Below are 18384 nucleotides of genomic sequence, written 5' to 3' on the forward strand. Positions count from 1 at the left end.
GTGATCAGGGTTGGCGGTGTTTCCCTATCACTAGAGCGGTGGTTCTCCTGTCCTGCCCTCATGTGATCAGGGTTGGCGGTGTTTTCCTATCACTAGAGCGGTGGTTCTTCTCTCCTGCCCTCATGTGATCAGGGTTGGCGGTGTTTTCCTATCACTAGAGCGGTGGTTCTTCTCTCCTGTCCTCATGTGATCAGGGTTGGCAGCGTTTCCCTAACACTAGAGCGGTGGTTCTCCTCTCTTGTCCTCATGTGATCAGGGTTGGCGGTGTTTCCCTATCACTAGAGCGGTGGTTCTCCTCTCTTGCCCTCATGTGATCAGGGTTGGCAGCGTTTCCCTATCACTAGAGCGGTGGTTCTTCTCTCTTGTCCTCATGTGATCAGGGTTGGCAGCTTTTCCCTATCACTAGAGCGGTGGTTCTCCTCTCCTATCCTCATGTGATCAGGGTTGGCAGTGTGTTTCCCTATCACTAGAGCGGTGGTTCTCCTCTCCTGTCCTCATGTGATCAGGGTTGGCGGTGTTTCCCTATCACTAGAGCGGTAGTTCTCCTCTCCTATCCTCATGTGATCAGGGTTGGCGGTGTTTCCCTATCACTAGAGCAGTGGTTCTCCTCTCCTGCCCTCATGTGATCAGGGTTGGCAGTGTGTTTCCCTATCACTAGAGCGGTGGTTCTCCTCTCCTGCCCTCATGTGATCAGGGTTGGCAGCGTTTCCCTATCACTAGAGCGGTGGTTCTCCTCTCCCGCCCTCATGTGATCAGGGTTGGCGGTGTTTCCCTATCACTAGAGCGGTGGTTCTCCTCTCCTGCCCTCATGTGATCAGGGTTGGCGGTGTTTCCCTATCACTAGAGCGGTGGTTCTCCTCTCCTGCCCTCATGTGATCAGGGTTGGCGGTGTTTCCCTATCACTAGAGCGGTGGTTCTCCTCTCCTGCCCTCATGTGATCAGGGTTGGCGGTGTTTCCCTATCACTAGAGCGGTGGTTCTCCTCTCCTATCCTCATGTGATCAGGGTTGGCGGTGTTTACCTATCACTAGAGCGGTGGTTCTCCTCTCCTGCTCTCATGTGAGCAGGGTTGGCGGTGTTTCCCTATCACTAGAGCGGTGGTTCTCCTCTCCTGTCCTCATGTGATCAGGGTTGGCAGCGTTTCCCTATCACTAGAGCGGTGGTTCTCCTGTCCTGCCCTCATGTGATCAGGGTTGGCATCGTTTCCCTATCACTAGAGCGGTGGTTCTCCTCTCCTGCCCTCATGTGATCAGGGTTGTCAGCGTTTCCCTATCACTAGAGCGGTGGTTCTCCTGTCCTGCCCTCATGTGATCAGGGTTGGCAGCGTTTCCCTATCACTAGAGCGGTGGTTCTCCTCTCCTGCCCTCATGTGATCAGGGTTGCCAGCGTTTCCCTATCACTAGAGCGCTGGTTCTCCTCTCTTGCCCTCATGTGATCAGGGTTGCCAGCGTTTCCCTATCACTAGAGCGGTGGTTCTCCTCTCCTGCCCTCATGTGATCAGGGTTGGCGGTGTTTCCCTATCACTAGAGCGGTGGTTCTCCTCTCCTGCCCTCATGTGATCAGGGTTGGCAGCGTTTCCCTATCACTAGAGCGGTGGTTCTCCTCTCCCGCCCTCATGTGATCAGGGTTGGCAGTGTTTCCCTATCACTAGAGCGGTGGTTCTCCTCTCCTATCCTCATGTGATCAGGGTTGGCGGTGTTTCCCTATCACTAGAGCGGTGGTTCTCCTCTCCTATCCTCATGTGATCAGGGTTGGCGGTGTTTCCCTATCACTAGAGCGGTGGTTCTCTTCTCCTATCCTCATGTGATCAGGGTTGGTGGTATTTCCCTATCACTAGAGCGGTGGTTCTCTTCTCCTATCCTCATGTGATCAGGGTTGGTGGTGTTTCCCTATCACTAGAGCGGTGGTTCTCCTCTCACATCCTCATGTTATCAGGGTTGGCGGCGTTTCCCTATCACTAGAGCGGTGGTTCTCCTCTCCTGCCCTCATGTGATCAGGGTTGGCGGTGTTTCCCTATCACTAGAGCGGTGGTTCTCCTCTCCTTCCCTCGTGATTAGGGTTGGCAGTGTTTCCCTATCACTAGAGCGGTGGTTCTCCTCTCCCGCCCTCATGTGATCAGGGTTGGCGGTTTTTCCCTATCACTAGAGCGGTGGTTCTCCTCTCCCGCCCTCATGTGATCAGGGTTGGCAGCGTTTCCCTATCACTAGAGCGGTGGTTCTCCTCTCCTGTCCTCATGTGATCAGGGTTGGCGGTGTTTCCCTATCACTAGAGCGGTGGTTCTCCTCTCCCGCCCTCATGTGATCAGGGTTGGCGGTGTTTCCCTATCACTAGAGCGGTGGTTCTCCTCTCCCGCCCTTATGTGATCAGGGTTGGCGGTGTTTCCCTATCACTAGAGCGGTGGTTCTCCTCTCCCGCCCTTATGTGATCAGGGTTGGCGGTGTTTCCCTATCACTAGAGCGGTGGTTCTTCTCTCCTGCCCTCATGTGATCAGGGTTGGCAGCGTTTCCCTATCACTAGAGCGGTGGTTCTCCTCTCCCGCCCTTATGTGATCAGGGTTGGCGGTGTTTCCCTATCACTAGAGCGGTGGTTCTCCTCTCCTATCCTCATGTGATCAGGGTTGGCGGTGTTTCCCTATCACTAGAGCGGTGGTTCTCCTCTCCCGCCCTCATGTGATCAGGGTTGGCGGTGTTTCCCTATCACTAGAGCGGTGGTTCTCCTCTCCTGCCCTCATGTGATCAGGGTTGGCGGTGTTTCCCTATCACTAGAGCGGTGGTTCTCCTCTCCCGCCCTCATGTGATCAGGGTTGGCGGTGTTTCCCTATCACTAGAGCGGTGGTTCTCCTCTCCTGTCCTCATGTGATCAGGGTTGGCGGTGTTTCCCTATCACTAGAGCGGTGGTTCTCTTCTCCCGCCCTCGTGTGCCTCTATACAGTATATATGTCACTGACTCGCCCTGAGCTGTAGTACAGAAGTGACAGAATATGAAATAATGCCCGCATAGAGACACATAAGATAGTATAGCGAGCGGTCACCCTGGGACCATCTCTGACCCTGCACAGAGCCTCCGGACAGCCTATAATATCTGCTGTGACGGGTGCATAGACTTAGGCAGTGTGACCCCAATGTCCCTGCCCTCTGTCACCTGCCCGCAGCAGCAGCGCAGGCTGAATATCTACGTGACACGCGGGGAACTGGGCTGGCTGCACTGTGAGTGTGGATCACCATGGAATAGCAATACATGCAATAATAAAGATAGATCTGCATTCCTACATCTACAGTATAACCATGGGCTGTGAGCTCTCACGAGCAGGGCCCTCTTCCCTGACTGTTACCATCCTCTCCTCCCCACTGCCCACAATGGCACCTAACCCTAGGGTGCTGCCGCCCTGCTGGTCATCTGTGTGCTGTGACGGCTGATATACCATGTCCTGCAGTGTTCTGTAAGAAATGCCTTGTTCATACTGTTTGCTCTGTGATTGGGCGCTGCAGATCCCTTGTGGCGCCATATAAAGGAGGTGACAAGGCAATTAAATATACAAATATCTCCAATCAGCACGTAGACGTGAGAGGGTTACAGGATCCTGTACAGCAATCACTTCTCTCTGCGGACTGTGATCACCACCGCAGTCTGTAATCACCGGGTGAAATGTCCGACGCGGGCAGCATTACTATGGCTGACACGGGGCTGCGAGCGACATCACAAGACCCGTTCTGCTAATGCGCAGACCCCAAACATCGTATTTGTACGCAATCCATGTCATGTTAGACAATGTAGCTCCGGACAGCCGAGCGCAGGTCTGCACCAGGGTGAGATGTAGACCGGGAATAGCCGGAGGTGAATGGGAATACAGCCGCATCAACGCCGTTCCTTCCCAGGCTTTATTGAGCATAGTAACACAGAAATGAACGTGTGAGCAAAGGTTACGTAGGGGCGTCATTTATACCCAGCACGTATACAGGCTGGGCTACTGACAGCACCAGTACTGACCAACCTACAGAGAGATCCATTAGATCACAGATCTCTACACTACACACTGATCAACCGAGCAACGGCTCTGTGTAATCAGCAGAAAATACCTATATCCGCCCAAACAGGGCTTCAGCCCATATAACAGGGACTACGGGAGAGTTTAGGGAACCCTCAGGATCTAGCAGGATAACCAGGCCGCAGGAAGGACTCATTCTGCAGTTATGGCTGGTCCTATGCGGGGACCTTTATAAGACAGTTACATATGTGTAAAGACATCAGGCAGATAAAGATTATCTAGGAGACCTGGACCTCAGCTTTAAAGTCACCTGGAGCCCTAGAAAATTGCGTCTAATGGTCAGTGTATGACCCGTAGCCATATCTATGGAGTGTAAGCCTGCGAGCAGGGCCCTCCTACCCCGATGTCTGCCTGTTATTTCCCAGTTTCGTTCTGTTTCTGTTGTTCCAATTGTAATCCGCAATGAAATATGCTGCGCTATATAAGAAACTGCTGATGTCTTTCTGAGTACTCTGCAAAGGACACATACATATACAGTTTAATGTAAAGCTTTCAGTGTATTTAGAACAGTATTTCTGCTTATAAAATGTGCAGTTTTATATCTATATATATATATATATATATAGAGAGAGAGAGAGAGATTTGCATGTATGCACGTATACACACACATAGGTGATCTACACAACATAGAAGTTATACAAGTGTGTAGCAGATTCTACAGGACGCTATGTTTTGTTTGTACGACACTACGTTAATAAGGTTACACATGAATATGTGCTCAGTAAGATACAGTAAGTAGTACGCTGGAAATAACCAGCTCTGTCCCTTCCCTGCTGACAGTTATGATAGTGCTGATTAGGAGAACAGAATATGTGTGAGGCCTACAGACTACTAGTTACTGCTACCTTCTACAGACTACTAGTTACTGCTACCTTCTACAGACTACTAGTTACTGCTACCTTCTACAGACTACTAGTTACTGCTACCTTCTACAGACTACTAGTTACTGCTACCTTCTACAGACTACTAGTTACTGCTACCTTCTACAGACTACTAGTTACTGCTACGTTCTACAGACTACTAGTTATGGCTACTTTCTCTATCGTCCTAGTGGATGCTGGGGTTCCTGAAAGGACCATGGGGAATAGCGGCTCCGCAGGAGACAGGGCACAAAAAGTAAAGCTTTACGATCAGGTGGTGTGTACAGGCTCCTCCCCCTATGACCCTCCTCCAAGCCTCAGTTAGATTTTTGTGCCCGGCCGAGAAGGGTGCAATATAGGTGGCTCTCCTAAAGAGCTGCTTAGAAAGGCAGAACCTCTGCTTCAAGGAAAACCGGTGTTGATCCAGTCGGACAACATCACGGCAGTCGCCCATGTGAACAGACAGGGCGGCACAAGAAGCAGGAGTGCAATGGCAGAAGCTGCAAGGATTCTTCGCTGGGCAGAGAATCATGTGATAGCACTGTCAGCAGTGTTCATCCCGGGAGTGGACAACTGGGAAGCAGACTTCCTCAGCAGACACGACCTTCACCCGGGAGAGTGGGGACTTCATCCAGAAGTTTTCCACATGCTGGTAACCCGTTGGGAAAGACCAATGGTGGACATGATGGCGTCTCGCCTCAACAAAAAACTGGACAGGTATTGCGCCAGGTCAAGAGATCCGCAGGCAATAGCTGTGGACGCGCTGGTAACGCCTTGGGTGTACCAGTCGGTGTATGTGTTTCCTCCTCTGCCTCTCATACCAAAAGTATTGAGAATTATACGGCAAAGAGGCGTAAGAACGATACTAGTGGTTCCGGATTGGCCAAGAAGGACTTGGTACCCGGAACTTCAAGAGATGATCACGGAAGATCCGTGGCCTCTACCTCTGAGAAGGGACTTGCTTCAGCAGGGTCCCTGTCTGTTTCAAGACTTACCGCGGCTGCGTTTGACGGCATGGCGGTTGAACGCCGGATCCTAAAGGAAAAAGGCATGCCGGAAGAAGTCATTCCTACTTTGATTAAAGCAAGGAAGGAAGTAACCGCGCAACATTATCACCGCATTTGGCGAAAATATGTTGCGTGGTGCGAGGATCGGAGTGCTCCGACGGAGGAATTTCAACTGGGTCGATTCCTACATTTCCTGCAATCAGGATTGTCTATGGGTCTCAAATTGGGATCTATTAAGGTTCAAATTTCGGCCCTGTCGATTTTCTTCCAAAAAGAATTGGCTTCAGTTCCTGAAGTCCAGACTTTTGTTAAGGGAGTGCTGCATATACAGCCCCCTGTGGTGCCTCCAGTGGCACCGTGGGATCTCAATGTTGTTTTGGACTTTCTCAAATCTCATTGGTTTGAACCACTAAAAACTGTGGATTTGAAATATCTCACATGGAAAGTGACCATGCTACTAGCCCTGGCTTCGGCCAGGAGAGTGTCAGAACTGGCAGCTTTATCTTACAAAAGCCCATATCTGATTTTCCATTCGGACAGGGCAGAACTGCGGACTCGTCCGCATTTTCTCCCTAAGGTGGTGTCAGCATTTCATCTGAACCAACCTATTGTAGTGCCTGCGGCTACAAGCGACTTGGAGGACTCCAAGTTGTTGGACGTTGTCAGAGCTTTAAAAATATACATTTCAAGGACAGCTGGAGTCAGGAAATCTGACTCGCTGTTTATACTATATGCTCCCAACAAGTTGGGCGCTCCTGCGTCTAAGCAGACTATTGCTCGCTGGATTTGTAGTACGATTCAGCTTGCACATGCTGTGGCAGGCCTGCCACAGCCAAAATCGGTGAAAGCCCACTCCACAAGGAAGGTGGGTTCTTCTTGGGCGGCTGCCCGAGGGGTCTCGGCATTACAACTCTGCCGAGCGGCTACGTGGTCGGGGGAGAACACGTTTGTAAAATTCTACAAATTTGATACCCTGGCTAAGGAGGACCTGGAGTTCTCTCATTCGGTGCTGCAGAGTCATCCGCACTCTCCCGCCCGTTTGGGAGCTTTGGTATAATCCCCATGGTCCTTTCAGGAACCCCAGCATCCACTAGGACGATAGAGAAAATAAGAATTTACTTACCGATAATTCTATTTCTCGGAGTCCGTAGTGGATGCTGGGCGCCCATCCCAAGTGCGGATTATCTGCATTACTTGTACATAGTTACAAAAATCGGGTTATTATTGTTGTGAGCCATCTTTTCAGAGGCTCCGCTGTTATCATACTGTTAACTGGGTTTAGATCACAGGTTGTACGGTGTGATTGGTGTGGCTGGTATGAGTCTTACCCGGGATTCAAAATCCTTCCTTATTGTGTACGCTCGTCCGGGCACAGTACCTAACTGAGGCTTGGAGGAGGGTCATAGGGGGAGGAGCCAGTACACACCACCTGATCGTAAAGCTTTACTTTTTGTGCCCTGTCTCCTGCGGAGCCGCTATTCCCCATGGTCCTTTCAGGAACCCCAGCATCCACTACGGACTCCGAGAAATAGAATTATCGGTAAGTAAATTCTTATTTTCTACAGACTACTAGTTATGGCTACTTTCTACAGACTACTAGTTACTGCTACCTTCTACAGACTACTAGTTACTGCTACCTTCTACAGACTACTAGTTACTGCTACGTTCTACAGACTACTAGTTATGGCTACTTTCTACAGACTACTAGTTACTGCTACGTTCTACAGACTACTAGTTATGGCTAATTTCTACAAACTACTAGTTACTCTACAGACTACTAGTTACTGCTACGTTCTACAGACTACTAGTTACTGCTACTTTCTACAGACTACTAGTTACTGCTACGTTCTACAGACTATTAGTTATGGCTACTTTCTACAGACTACTAGTTACTGCTACTTTCTACAGACTACTAGTTACTGCTACTTTCTACAGACTATTAGTTATGGCTACTTTCTACAGACTACTAGTTACTGCTACTTTCTACAGACTACTAGTTACTGCTACGTTCTACAGACTACTAGTTACTCTACAGACTACAAGTTACTAGTTACTCTACAGAGTACTAGTTACTGCTACGTTCTACAGACTACTAGTTACTGCTACTTTATACAGACTACTAGTTACTCTACAGACTACTAGTTACTGCTACGTTCTACAGACTACTAGTTACTGCTACGTTCTACAGACTACTAGTTACTGCTAGTTTCTACAGACTACTAGTTACTGCTACGTTCTACAGACTACTAGTTACTGCTACGTTCTACAGACTGCTAGTTACTGCTAGTTACTGCTAGTTTCTACAGACTACTAGTTACTGCTACGTTCTACAGACTACTAGTTACTGTTACGTTCTACAGACTACTAGTTACTGTTACTTTCTACAGACTACTAGTTACTGTTACTTTCTACAGACTACTAGTTACTGCTACTTTCTACAGACTACTAGTTACTGCTACTTTCTACAGACTACTAGTTACTGCTACGTTCTACAGACTACTAGTTACTGCTACGTTCTACAGACTACTAGTCGCTGCTACTTTCTACAGACTACTAGTTACTGCTACGTTCTACAGACTACTAGTTACATGATGTATAAATACATGTTGGTGGATTGTCACCCATGGGCACAGATGGAGTAGACTTCACTATCCATTCTGGTTTGCACATTACAGCTATTGCTCTTCAATAGAAAAGGTGTTATATCTGCTGTATTAAATTGTTCATCCACAGTTTTGCAATAAAATTTCTCTTGCTCTAACTGACACACCTTGCTTTGCCTTTTGACCTGTTTGTGTTATATACTTTATTGTCAGCAGTGCATTTCCCTCCACTCTGTGTGGATGACATTGTCTGTCCTTGTAATTGGTCTAATAACAGCCTGATGTGACCCCGCTCTCCTGTTCTATTCTCAGGGTAGGTGAAGGACGGGCGTCCTGGAGTCTGGGAAATGCCTATGTGTCTTTAGGAAGTCACGAGGAAGCTCTGCGGTACGCCAGGAAGCACCTGGACATCTCATGTGAGGTATGACGCAGCCGTGCAACAATCTGTATCACATGCCTTCCTCTGCCAGTGGGGCTTACAATCTAATTTCCCTACCGTAGACATCCACCGCACATACCATCTAAGCCATTTATATTGGAAGGCAATATAACTACCAGTATGTCTCTGGGCTTATACGCAGCATGGCCGTTGGGGGGCAGCTCAGTACGAGTGCTGGAAATGCCCAGGACTGCTGCTTTATCCAGTACACTGTACAGCTGCATATGTCATCGAGGATGTGACATGGGTGTAATACACACCCCAGCGTCTCACACCCCAGAGTCTCACACCCCAGAGTCCCCAGAGTCTCACACCCCAGAGTCTCACACCCCAGAGTCTCACACCCCAGAGTCTCACACCCCAGTGTCTCACACCCCAGTGTCTCACACCCCAGTGTCTCACACCCCAGAGTCTCACACCCCAGAGTCTCACACCCCAGTGTCTCACACGCCAGTGTCTGGTACAGAGACTGTGGCAAGAAACCAGATCAGTCTTCCACTCCTTCTTCCAACTTTTCTTTCTCTCAGAGGAAGCCACTTGGTTAGAGGCAGACAGTCTGCCAGTGGGGCGAACTCCTGAGTCTGCCAGTGGGGCGGGGTGGCGAGTCTGCCAGTGGGGCAAAGTGCTGAGTCTGCCAGTGGGGCGGGGTGGCGAGTCTGCCAGTGGGGCGGGGTGGCGAGTCTGCCAGTGGGGCGAAGTGCTGAGTCTGCCAGTGGGGCGAAGTGCTGAGTCTGACAGTGGGGTGTGGTCGCGAGTCTGCCAGTGGGGCGGGGTGGTGGGGTGGCTGGATCATTTAAGGACTGTAGTGGCACATAGGCGCAGTGTGTGTGATTGTCTTTTAGATTTAGTGGTCAGTACAGCATGTATTGTATGGATGTGTTATAGAGTGCAGAGACTGCGTTGCTTGTGCTGTATAGCTAATGATATAATAATAATAATGATGCATATTCCTCTGGGTCATTATTATATGTAAAGGGGTGACAGGAGGAGATCTACCTCATGAACGTAGGACAATGCAGACGCCGCAGCTGGTACAGCGGGAGGGTCGGTTACACGGCCCCCGAGTTGTATTGCAGACTGCGCCCTGTCCTGGAGGGCCAGCATCTGTACTGTAATGATGGCAGCCGCTGTTATACTCTCTCAGATTAGATACACCGTCGCAGAGGAAAACGTCTGGCGTGTTCTGCATTATAGCGATGCCCTAAGAGGAAGACGGTGGGACGCTCTGAGGTGTGTGCCCGCGGGCGCAGCGTGTACCCGCCATGGCAGGATCAGAGGTGTGTGCCCGCGGGCGCAGCGTGTACCCGCCATGGCAGGATCAGAGGTGTGTGCCCGCGGGCGCAGCGTGTACCCGCCATGGCAGGATCAGAGGTGTGTGCCCGCGGGCGCAGCGTGTACCCGCCATGGCAGGATCAGAGGTGTGTGCCCGCGGGCGCAGCGCGTACCCTCCCTGGCAGGATCAGAGGTGTGTGCCCGCGGGCGCAGCGCGTACCCTCCCTGGCAGGATCAGAGGTGTGTGCCCGCGGGCGCAGCGTGTACCCTCCCTGGCAGGATCAGAGGTGTGTGCCCGCGGGCGCAGCGCGTACCCTCCCTGGCAGGATCAGAGGTGTGTGCCCGCGGGCGCAGCGCGTACCCTCCCTGGCAGGATCAGAGGTGTGTGCCCGCGGGCGCAGCGCGTACCCGCCCTGGCAGGATCAGAGGTGTGTGCCCGCGGGCGCAGCGTGTACCCTCCCTGGCAGGATCAGAGGTGTGTGCCCGCGGGCGCAGCGTGTACCCGCCCTGGCAGGATCAGAGGTGTGTGCCCGCGGGCGCAGCGTGTACCCTCCCTGGCAGGATCAGAGGTGTGTGCCCGCGGGCGCAGCGTGTACCCTCCCTGGCAGGATCAGAGGTGTGTGCCCGCGGGCGCAGCGTGTACCCGCCCTGGCAGGATCAGAGGTGTGTGCCCGCGGGCGCAGCGTGTACCCGCCATGGCAGGATCAGAGGTGTGTGCCCGCGGGCGCAGCGTGTACCCGCCCTGGCAGGATCAGAGGTGTGTGCCCGCGGGCGCAGCGTGTACCCTCCCTGGCAGGATCAGAGGTGTGTGCCCGCGGGCGCAGCGTGTACCCTCCCTGGCAGGATCAGAGGTGTGTGCCCGCGGGCGCAGCGTGTACCCGCCCTGGCAGGATCAGAGGTGTGTGCCCGCGGGCGCAGCGCGTACCCTCCCTGGCAGGATCAGAGGTGTGTGCCCGCGGGCGCAGCGTGTACCCGCCATGGCAGGATCAGAGGTGTGTGCCCGCGGGCGCAGCGCGTACCCTCCCTGGCAGGATCAGAGGTGTGTGCCCGCGGGCGCAGCGCGTACCCTCCCTGGCAGGATCAGAGGTGTGTGCCCGCGGGCGCAGCGTGTACCCTCCCTGGCAGGATCAGAGGTGTGTGCCCGCGGGCGCAGCGCGTACCCTCCCTGGCAGGATCAGAGGTGTGTGCCCGCGGGCGCAGCGCGTACCCTCCCTGGCAGGATCAGAGGTGTGTGCCCGCGGGCGCAGCGCGTACCCGCCCTGGCAGGATCAGAGGTGTGTGCCCGCGGGCGCAGCGTGTACCCTCCCTGGCAGGATCAGAGGTGTGTGCCCGCGGGCGCAGCGTGTACCCGCCCTGGCAGGATCAGAGGTGTGTGCCCGCGGGCGCAGCGTGTACCCGCCCTGGCAGGATCAGAGGTGTGTGCCCGCGGGCGCAGCGTGTACCCTCCCTGGCAGGATCAGAGGTGTGTGCCCGCGGGCGCAGCACGTACCCGCCCTGGCAGGATCAGAGGTGTGTGCCCGCGGGCGCAGCGTGTACCCTCCCTGGCAGGATCAGAGGTGTGTGCCCGCGGGCGCAGCGTGTACCCGCCCTGGCAGGATCAGAGGTGTGTGCCCGCGGGCGCAGCGTGTACCCTCCCTGGCAGGATCAGAGGTGTGTGCCCGCGGGCGCAGCGTGTACCCTCCCTGGCAGGATCAGCTCTTCCCTGTTTGTTTTAGGTGCAGTAAATTCTTCTGTAAAGTGTCAGGTTGGGGAAAGAGCAGAATGTGTGACTAACATCCTATTAACCCCCTGTAAGCTGGGGACACAGGCCTCTCTGAGCCCTGTAACGGTAGATGCTGGTAGTTGTAGTTCCACCAGCTGGGAGCCACCGGTAATGTGCTCCTGCAAAGTCCTTAGCAGTGTAACATGTGCAGAGAGAGTTAGATTTGGGTGGGGTGTGTTCAAACTGAAAACTAATTTGCAGTGTAAAAATAAAGCAGCCAGTATTTACTCTGCACAGAAACAATATAACCCACCAAATCTAACTCTCTCTGCACATATTACATCTGCCCCACCTGCACTGCACGTGGTTTTGTCCATTAGTGCGATTTTTGGTTTACCAACAAACCTGAATAAGGGGACTAATTCAGACCTGATCGCTGCTGTGCGTCTGTGGCGGTCTTAGCCCTGCGATTGCCTCTGCCTGATTGACAGCAGAAGCGGTCGTTGGGCGGGCCAGCGGCGTTTGGCCACCGTTGGGAGGGAAGGGGGCGGCGGGCTGCGGCGGCTGCGTGACTTCACACGCAGCTGCTTCATTCCGGGCAGCGACAAGTAGCTCCCCTCCAGCGTGCAGGAGCTGCTCTTCCGGTACAAAAGTATCGTCGCCGTGAGATGCTTTTGTATTTGTGCAGCGGGGTAGGGCCTGACATGGGGGGGGGGGGGGGGGATGTGAGTTCCACCACCTCTCTAGGACCACTTTAAGCACTGGATAAGTGCAAGGTGATCTACATAGCAGCCAGTCAGCTCATAACTGTCAGTTTGCATATTGGAGCTGATTGGCTGGTGCGTTTATCACCTTGCACTTATCACTGCTTTATCACTTCCTTATGCCGTCTCCAAGCTTAATACATCTGCCCCAATGTCTCTGAGGTTGAAAAAGACACAGTTTGTCCATCGAGTTCTCCTACACTGTAATATTGTGAAGACTAATATAATAACGGTGGTGAAGGTTCAGCCATTATGTCTATTCATCTCTTTATTTTTTATCTTTAGTGCATGATTTACCCCCCATAACCTTGTATATCCTTATCCGTTAGGAATTAATCTAGCCTATTCTTAAAAGGAATAATCGAGTCCGCCATTACTACTCTCTCCGACAGGGGATTACAAATACGTATTGTCCTTACTGTGAAGAAACCTTTCCGTCTCAGGGTCCAGATCTCCTCTCCTCTAACCTAAGAGGGTGTCCGCGTGTCCTCTGTGATGATCTTACCAAACAGAAATCCCCCGCTAGCTCTGTGTATTGTCCCCTTATATATGTGTAAATGTTAATCATGTCTCCTATTAATCTCCTTTTCTCCAGTGTAAACATGCCTAGCCTAGCAAGCCTTTCCTCGTATTCCAGCGTCTCCATACCCTTAATTAGTTTGGTCGCCCGTTTCTGAACCTTTTCTAGCTCCAGGATATCCTTTTTGTAGTATGGTGGCCAGAATTGTACATAGTATTCAAGGTGTGGCCTCACAAGTGATTTATATAACGGGAGTATAATACTCTTGTCCCTAGCATCTATTCCCCGCTTTATACATGCTAATACCTTGTTTGCCGTATCTGCTGCTATCCTACTTTGGGTACTGCTGCTTGGTTTATCTATGTGAACACCTAAATCTTTTTCCAGTACGGAGTCCCCTAATATTACCCCATTTAGTATATATGTAGTATTTTTGTTCTTGCTACCAAAGTACATGACCTTACATTTGTCTATATTGAACCACATTCTCCATTTTGCTGCCTCTGCTTCCAGTTTAAATAAATTATTCTGAAGAGACTCAGCATCCCCCTGCGAATGTATAACCTTACACCGTGCTCTCTAGACCTACTTCTAGATCATTTATGAAAATGTTGAACAGTAGTGGTCCAAGTACAGACCCTTGCGGTACACCACTTAGCACTTCAGTCCATTTTGAATACGTTCCATCTTTGTATTCCTTTATTGCTTATCTCATGGAAACTCCATTGCTATTACAGATTGGTGACCGGAATGGAGAGCTAACGGCACGTATGAATGTGACACAGCTGGAGTCCGCGCTCAGCATAGCGTCCAGTGACGAGACATCTCAGTGCGATGGCTATGAAGCCCAAGGTACGCAAGCCACCCCAGCCCCTCATCTCCTATTTTATAGTGGCCGTGGCATATCCGCCATGTGTTGTGTTACTGACGCAGGAGAACAGTGGCCGTGGCATATCCGCCATGTGTTGTGTTACTGACGCAGGAGAACAGTGGCCGTGTCATATCCGCCATGTGTTGTGTTACTGACGCAGGAGAACAGTGGCCGTGGCATATCCGCCATGTGTTGTGTTACTGACGCAGGAGAACAGTGGCCGTGTCATATCCGCCATGTGTTGTGTTACTGACGCAGGAGAACAGTGGCCGTGTCATATCCGCCATGTGTTGTGTTACTGACGCAGGAGAACAGTGGCCGTGTCATATCCGCCATGTGTTATGTTACTGACGCAGGAGAACAGTGGCCGTGTCATATCCGCCATGTGTTATGTTACTGACGCAGGAGAACAGTGGCCGTGTCATATCTGCCATGTGTTATGTTACTGACGCAGGAGAACAGTGGCCGTGTCATATCCGCCATGTGTTGTGTTACTGACGCAGGAGAACAGTGGCCGTGGCATATCCGCCATGTGTTATGTTACTGACAAAGGAGAACAGTGGCCGTGGCATATCCGCCATGTGTTATGTTACTGACGCAGGAGAACAGTGGCCGTGGCATATCCGCCATGTGTTATGTTACTGACGCAGGAGAACAGTGGCCGTGTCATATCCGCCATGTGTTATGTTACTGACGCAGGAGAACAGTGGCCGTGGCATATCCACCATGTGTTGTGTTATTGACGCAGGAGAACAGTGGCCGTGGCATATCCGCCATGTGTTGTGTTACTGACGCAGGAGAACAGTGGCCGTGTCATATCCGCCATGTGTTGTGTTACTGACGCAGGAGAACAGTGGCCGTGGCATATCCGCCATGTGTTATGTTACTGACGCAGGAGAACAGTGGCCGTGTCATATCCGCCATGTGTTGTGTTACTGACGCAGGAGAACAGTGGCCGTGGCATATCCGCCATGTGTTGTGTTATTGACGCAGGAGAACAGTGGCCGTGGCATATCCGCCATGTGTTGTGTTACTGACGCAGGAGAGCAGTGGCCGTGTCATATCCGCCATGTGTTATGTTACTGACGCAGGAGAACAGTGGCCGTGTCATATCCGCCATGTGTTATGTTACTGACGCAGGAGAGCAGTGGCCGTGGCATATCCGCCATGTGTTGTGTTACTGACGCAGGAGAACAGTGGCCGTGTCATATCCGCCATGTGTTATGTTACTGACGCAGGAGAACAGTGGCCGTGTCATATCCGCCATGTGTTATGTTACTGACGCAGGAGAACAGTGGCCGTGTCATATCCGCCATGTGTTATGTTACTGACGCAGGAGAACAGTGGCCGTGTCATATCCGCCATGTGTTATGTTACTGACGCAGGAGAACAGTGGCCGTGTCATATCCGCCATGTGTTATGTTACTGACGCAGGAGAACAGTGGCCTTGTCATATCCGCCATGTGTTGTGTTACTGACGCAGGAGAACAGTGGCCGTGTCATATCCGCCATGTGTTGTGTTACTGACGCAGGAGAACAGTGGCCTTGTCATATCCGCCATGTGTTATGTTACTGACGCAGGAGAACAGTGGCCGTGTCATATCCGCCATGTGTTATGTTACTGACGCAGGAGAACAGTGGCCGTGTCATATCCGCCATGTGTTGTGTTACTGACGCAGGAGAACAGTGGCCGTGGCATATCCGCCATGTGTTATGTTACTGACGCAGGAGAACAGTGGCCGTGTCATATCCGCCATGTGTTATGTTACTGACGCAGGAGAACAGTGGCCTTGTCATATCCGCCATGTGTTATGTTACTGACGCAGGAGAACAGTGGCTGTGTCATATCCGCCATGTGTTATGTTACTGACGCAGGAGAACAGTGGCCGTGGCATATCCGCCATGTGTTATGTTACTGACGCAGGAGAACAGTGGCCGTGGCATATCCGCCATGTGTTGTGTTACTGACGCAGGAGAACAGTGGCTGTGTCATATCCGCCATGTGTTATGTTACTGACGCAGGAGAACAGTGGCCGTGTCATATCCGCCATGTGTTATGTTACTGACGCAGGAGAACAGTGGCCGTGTCATATCCGCCATGTGTTATGTTACTGACGCAGGAGAACAGTGGCCGTGTCATATCCGCCATGTGTTATGTTACTGACGCAGGAGAACAGTGGCCGTGTCATATCCGCCATGTGTTGTGTTACTGACGCAGGAGAACAGTGGCCGTGTCATATCCGCCATGTGTTATGTTACTGACGCAGGAGAACAGTGGCCGTGGCATATCCGCCATGTGTTGTGTTACTGACGCAGGAGAACAGTGGCCGTGTCATATCCGCCATGTGTTATGTTACTGACGCAGGAGAACAGTGGCCGTGTCATATCCGCCATGTGTTATGTTACTGACGCAGGAGAACAGTGGCCGTGGCATATCCGCCATGTGTTATGTTACTGACGCAGGAGAACAGTGGCCGTGTCATATCCGCCATGTGTTATGTTACTGACGCAGGAGAACAGTGGCCGTGGCATATCCGCCATGTGTTGTGTTACTGACGCAGGAGAACAGTGGCCTTGTCATATCCGCCATGTGTTATGTTACTGACGCAGGAGAACAGTGGCCGTGTCATATCCGCCATGTGTTATGTTACTGACGCAGGAGAACAGTGGCCGTGGCATATCCGCCATGTGTTGTGTTACTGACGCAGGAGAACAGTGGCCTTGTCATATCCGCCATGTGTTATGTTACTGACGCAGGAGAACAGTGGCCGTGTCATATCCGCCATGTGTTGTGTTACTGACGCAGGAGAACAGTGGCTGTGTCATATCCGCCATGTGTTATGTTACTGACGCAGGAGAACAGTGGCCGTGTCATATCCGCCATGTGTTCTGTTACTGACGCAGGAGAACAGTGGCCGTGTCATATCCGCCATGTGTTGTGTTACTGACGCAGGAGAACAGTGGCCGTGTCATATCCGCCATGTGTTATGTTACTGACGCAGGAGAACAGTGGCCGTGTCATATCCGCCATGTGTTATGTTACTGACGCAGGAGAACAGTGGCCGTGTCATATCCGCCATGTGTTATGTTACTGACGCAGGAGAACAGTGGCCGTGGCATATCCGCCATGTGTTGTGTTACTGACGAAGGAGAACAGTGGCCTTGTCATATCCGCCATGTGTTATGTTACTGACGCAGGAGAACAGTGGCCGTGTCATATCCGCCATGTGTTATGTTACTGACGCAGGAGAACAGTGGCCGTGTCATATCCGCCATGTGTTGTGTTACTGACGCAGGAGAACAGTGGCTGTGTCATATCCGCCATGTGTTATGTTACTGACGCAGGAGAACAGTGGCCGTGTCATATCCGCCATGTGTTATGTTACTGACGCAGGAGAACAGTGGCCGTGTCATATCCGCCATGTGTTGTGTTACTGACGCAGGAGAACAGTGGCCGTGTCATATCCGCCATGTGTTATGTTACTGACGCAGGAGAACAGTGGCCGTGTCATATCCGCCATGTGTTATCTTACTGACGCAGGAGAACAGTGGCCGTGTCATATCCGCCATGTGTTATGTTACTGACGCAGGAGAACAGTGGCCGTGTCATATCCGCCATGTGTTGTGTTACTGACGCAGGAGAACAGTGGCCGTGTCATATCCGCCATGTGTTATGTTACTGACGCAGGAGAACAGTGGCCGTGTCATATCCGCCATGTGTTGTGTTACTGACGCAGGAGAACAGTGGCCGTGTCATATCCGCCATGTGTTATGTTACTGACGCAGGAGAACAGTGGCCGTGTCATATCCGCCATGTGTTATGTTACTGACGCAGGAGAACAGTGGCCGTGTCATATCCGCCATGTGTTATGTTACTGACGCAGGAGAACAGTGGCCGTGGCATATCCGCCATGTGTTATGTTACTGACGCAGGAGAACAGTGGCCGTGGCATATCCGCCATGTGTTATGTTACTGACGCAGGAGAACAGTGGCCGTGGCATATCCACCATGTGTTGTGTTATTGACGCAGGAGAACAGTGGCCGTGGCATATCCGCCATGTGTTGTGTTACTGACGCAGGAGAACAGTGGCCGTGGCATATCCGCCATGTGTTGTGTTACTGACGCAGGAGAACAGTGGCCGTGTCATATCCGCCATGTGTTGTGTTACTGACGCAGGAGAACAGTGGCCGTGTCATATCCGCCATGTGTTGTGTTACTGACGCAGGAGAACAGTGGCCGTGGCATATCCGCCATGTGTTGTGTTATTGACGCAGGAGAACAGTGGCCGTGGCATATCCGC

General features: G+C 51.9%; 1 protein-coding gene across 6 annotated transcripts in view; it reads left to right on the forward strand.

The window, feature by feature from the left end:
- GPSM1 (G protein signaling modulator 1) overlaps positions 1–18384 on the forward strand; it is a 585152-nt gene that overhangs the window by 240909 nt on the left and 325859 nt on the right. For all 6 annotated transcript variants that reach the window (XM_063935808.1, XM_063935811.1, XM_063935807.1 and 3 more), the window contains exons 8-9: positions 8827–8935; positions 13949–14063. In XM_063935808.1, coding sequence (XP_063791878.1) covers positions 8827–8935; positions 13949–14063 — 224 coding nt within the window. The remainder of the gene's footprint in view (positions 1–8826; positions 8936–13948; positions 14064–18384) is intronic.

The sequence above is a fragment of the Pseudophryne corroboree genome, chromosome 8 (assembly GCF_028390025.1).
Source record: "Pseudophryne corroboree isolate aPseCor3 chromosome 8, aPseCor3.hap2, whole genome shotgun sequence".
NCBI lineage: Eukaryota > Metazoa > Chordata > Amphibia > Anura > Myobatrachidae > Pseudophryne > Pseudophryne corroboree.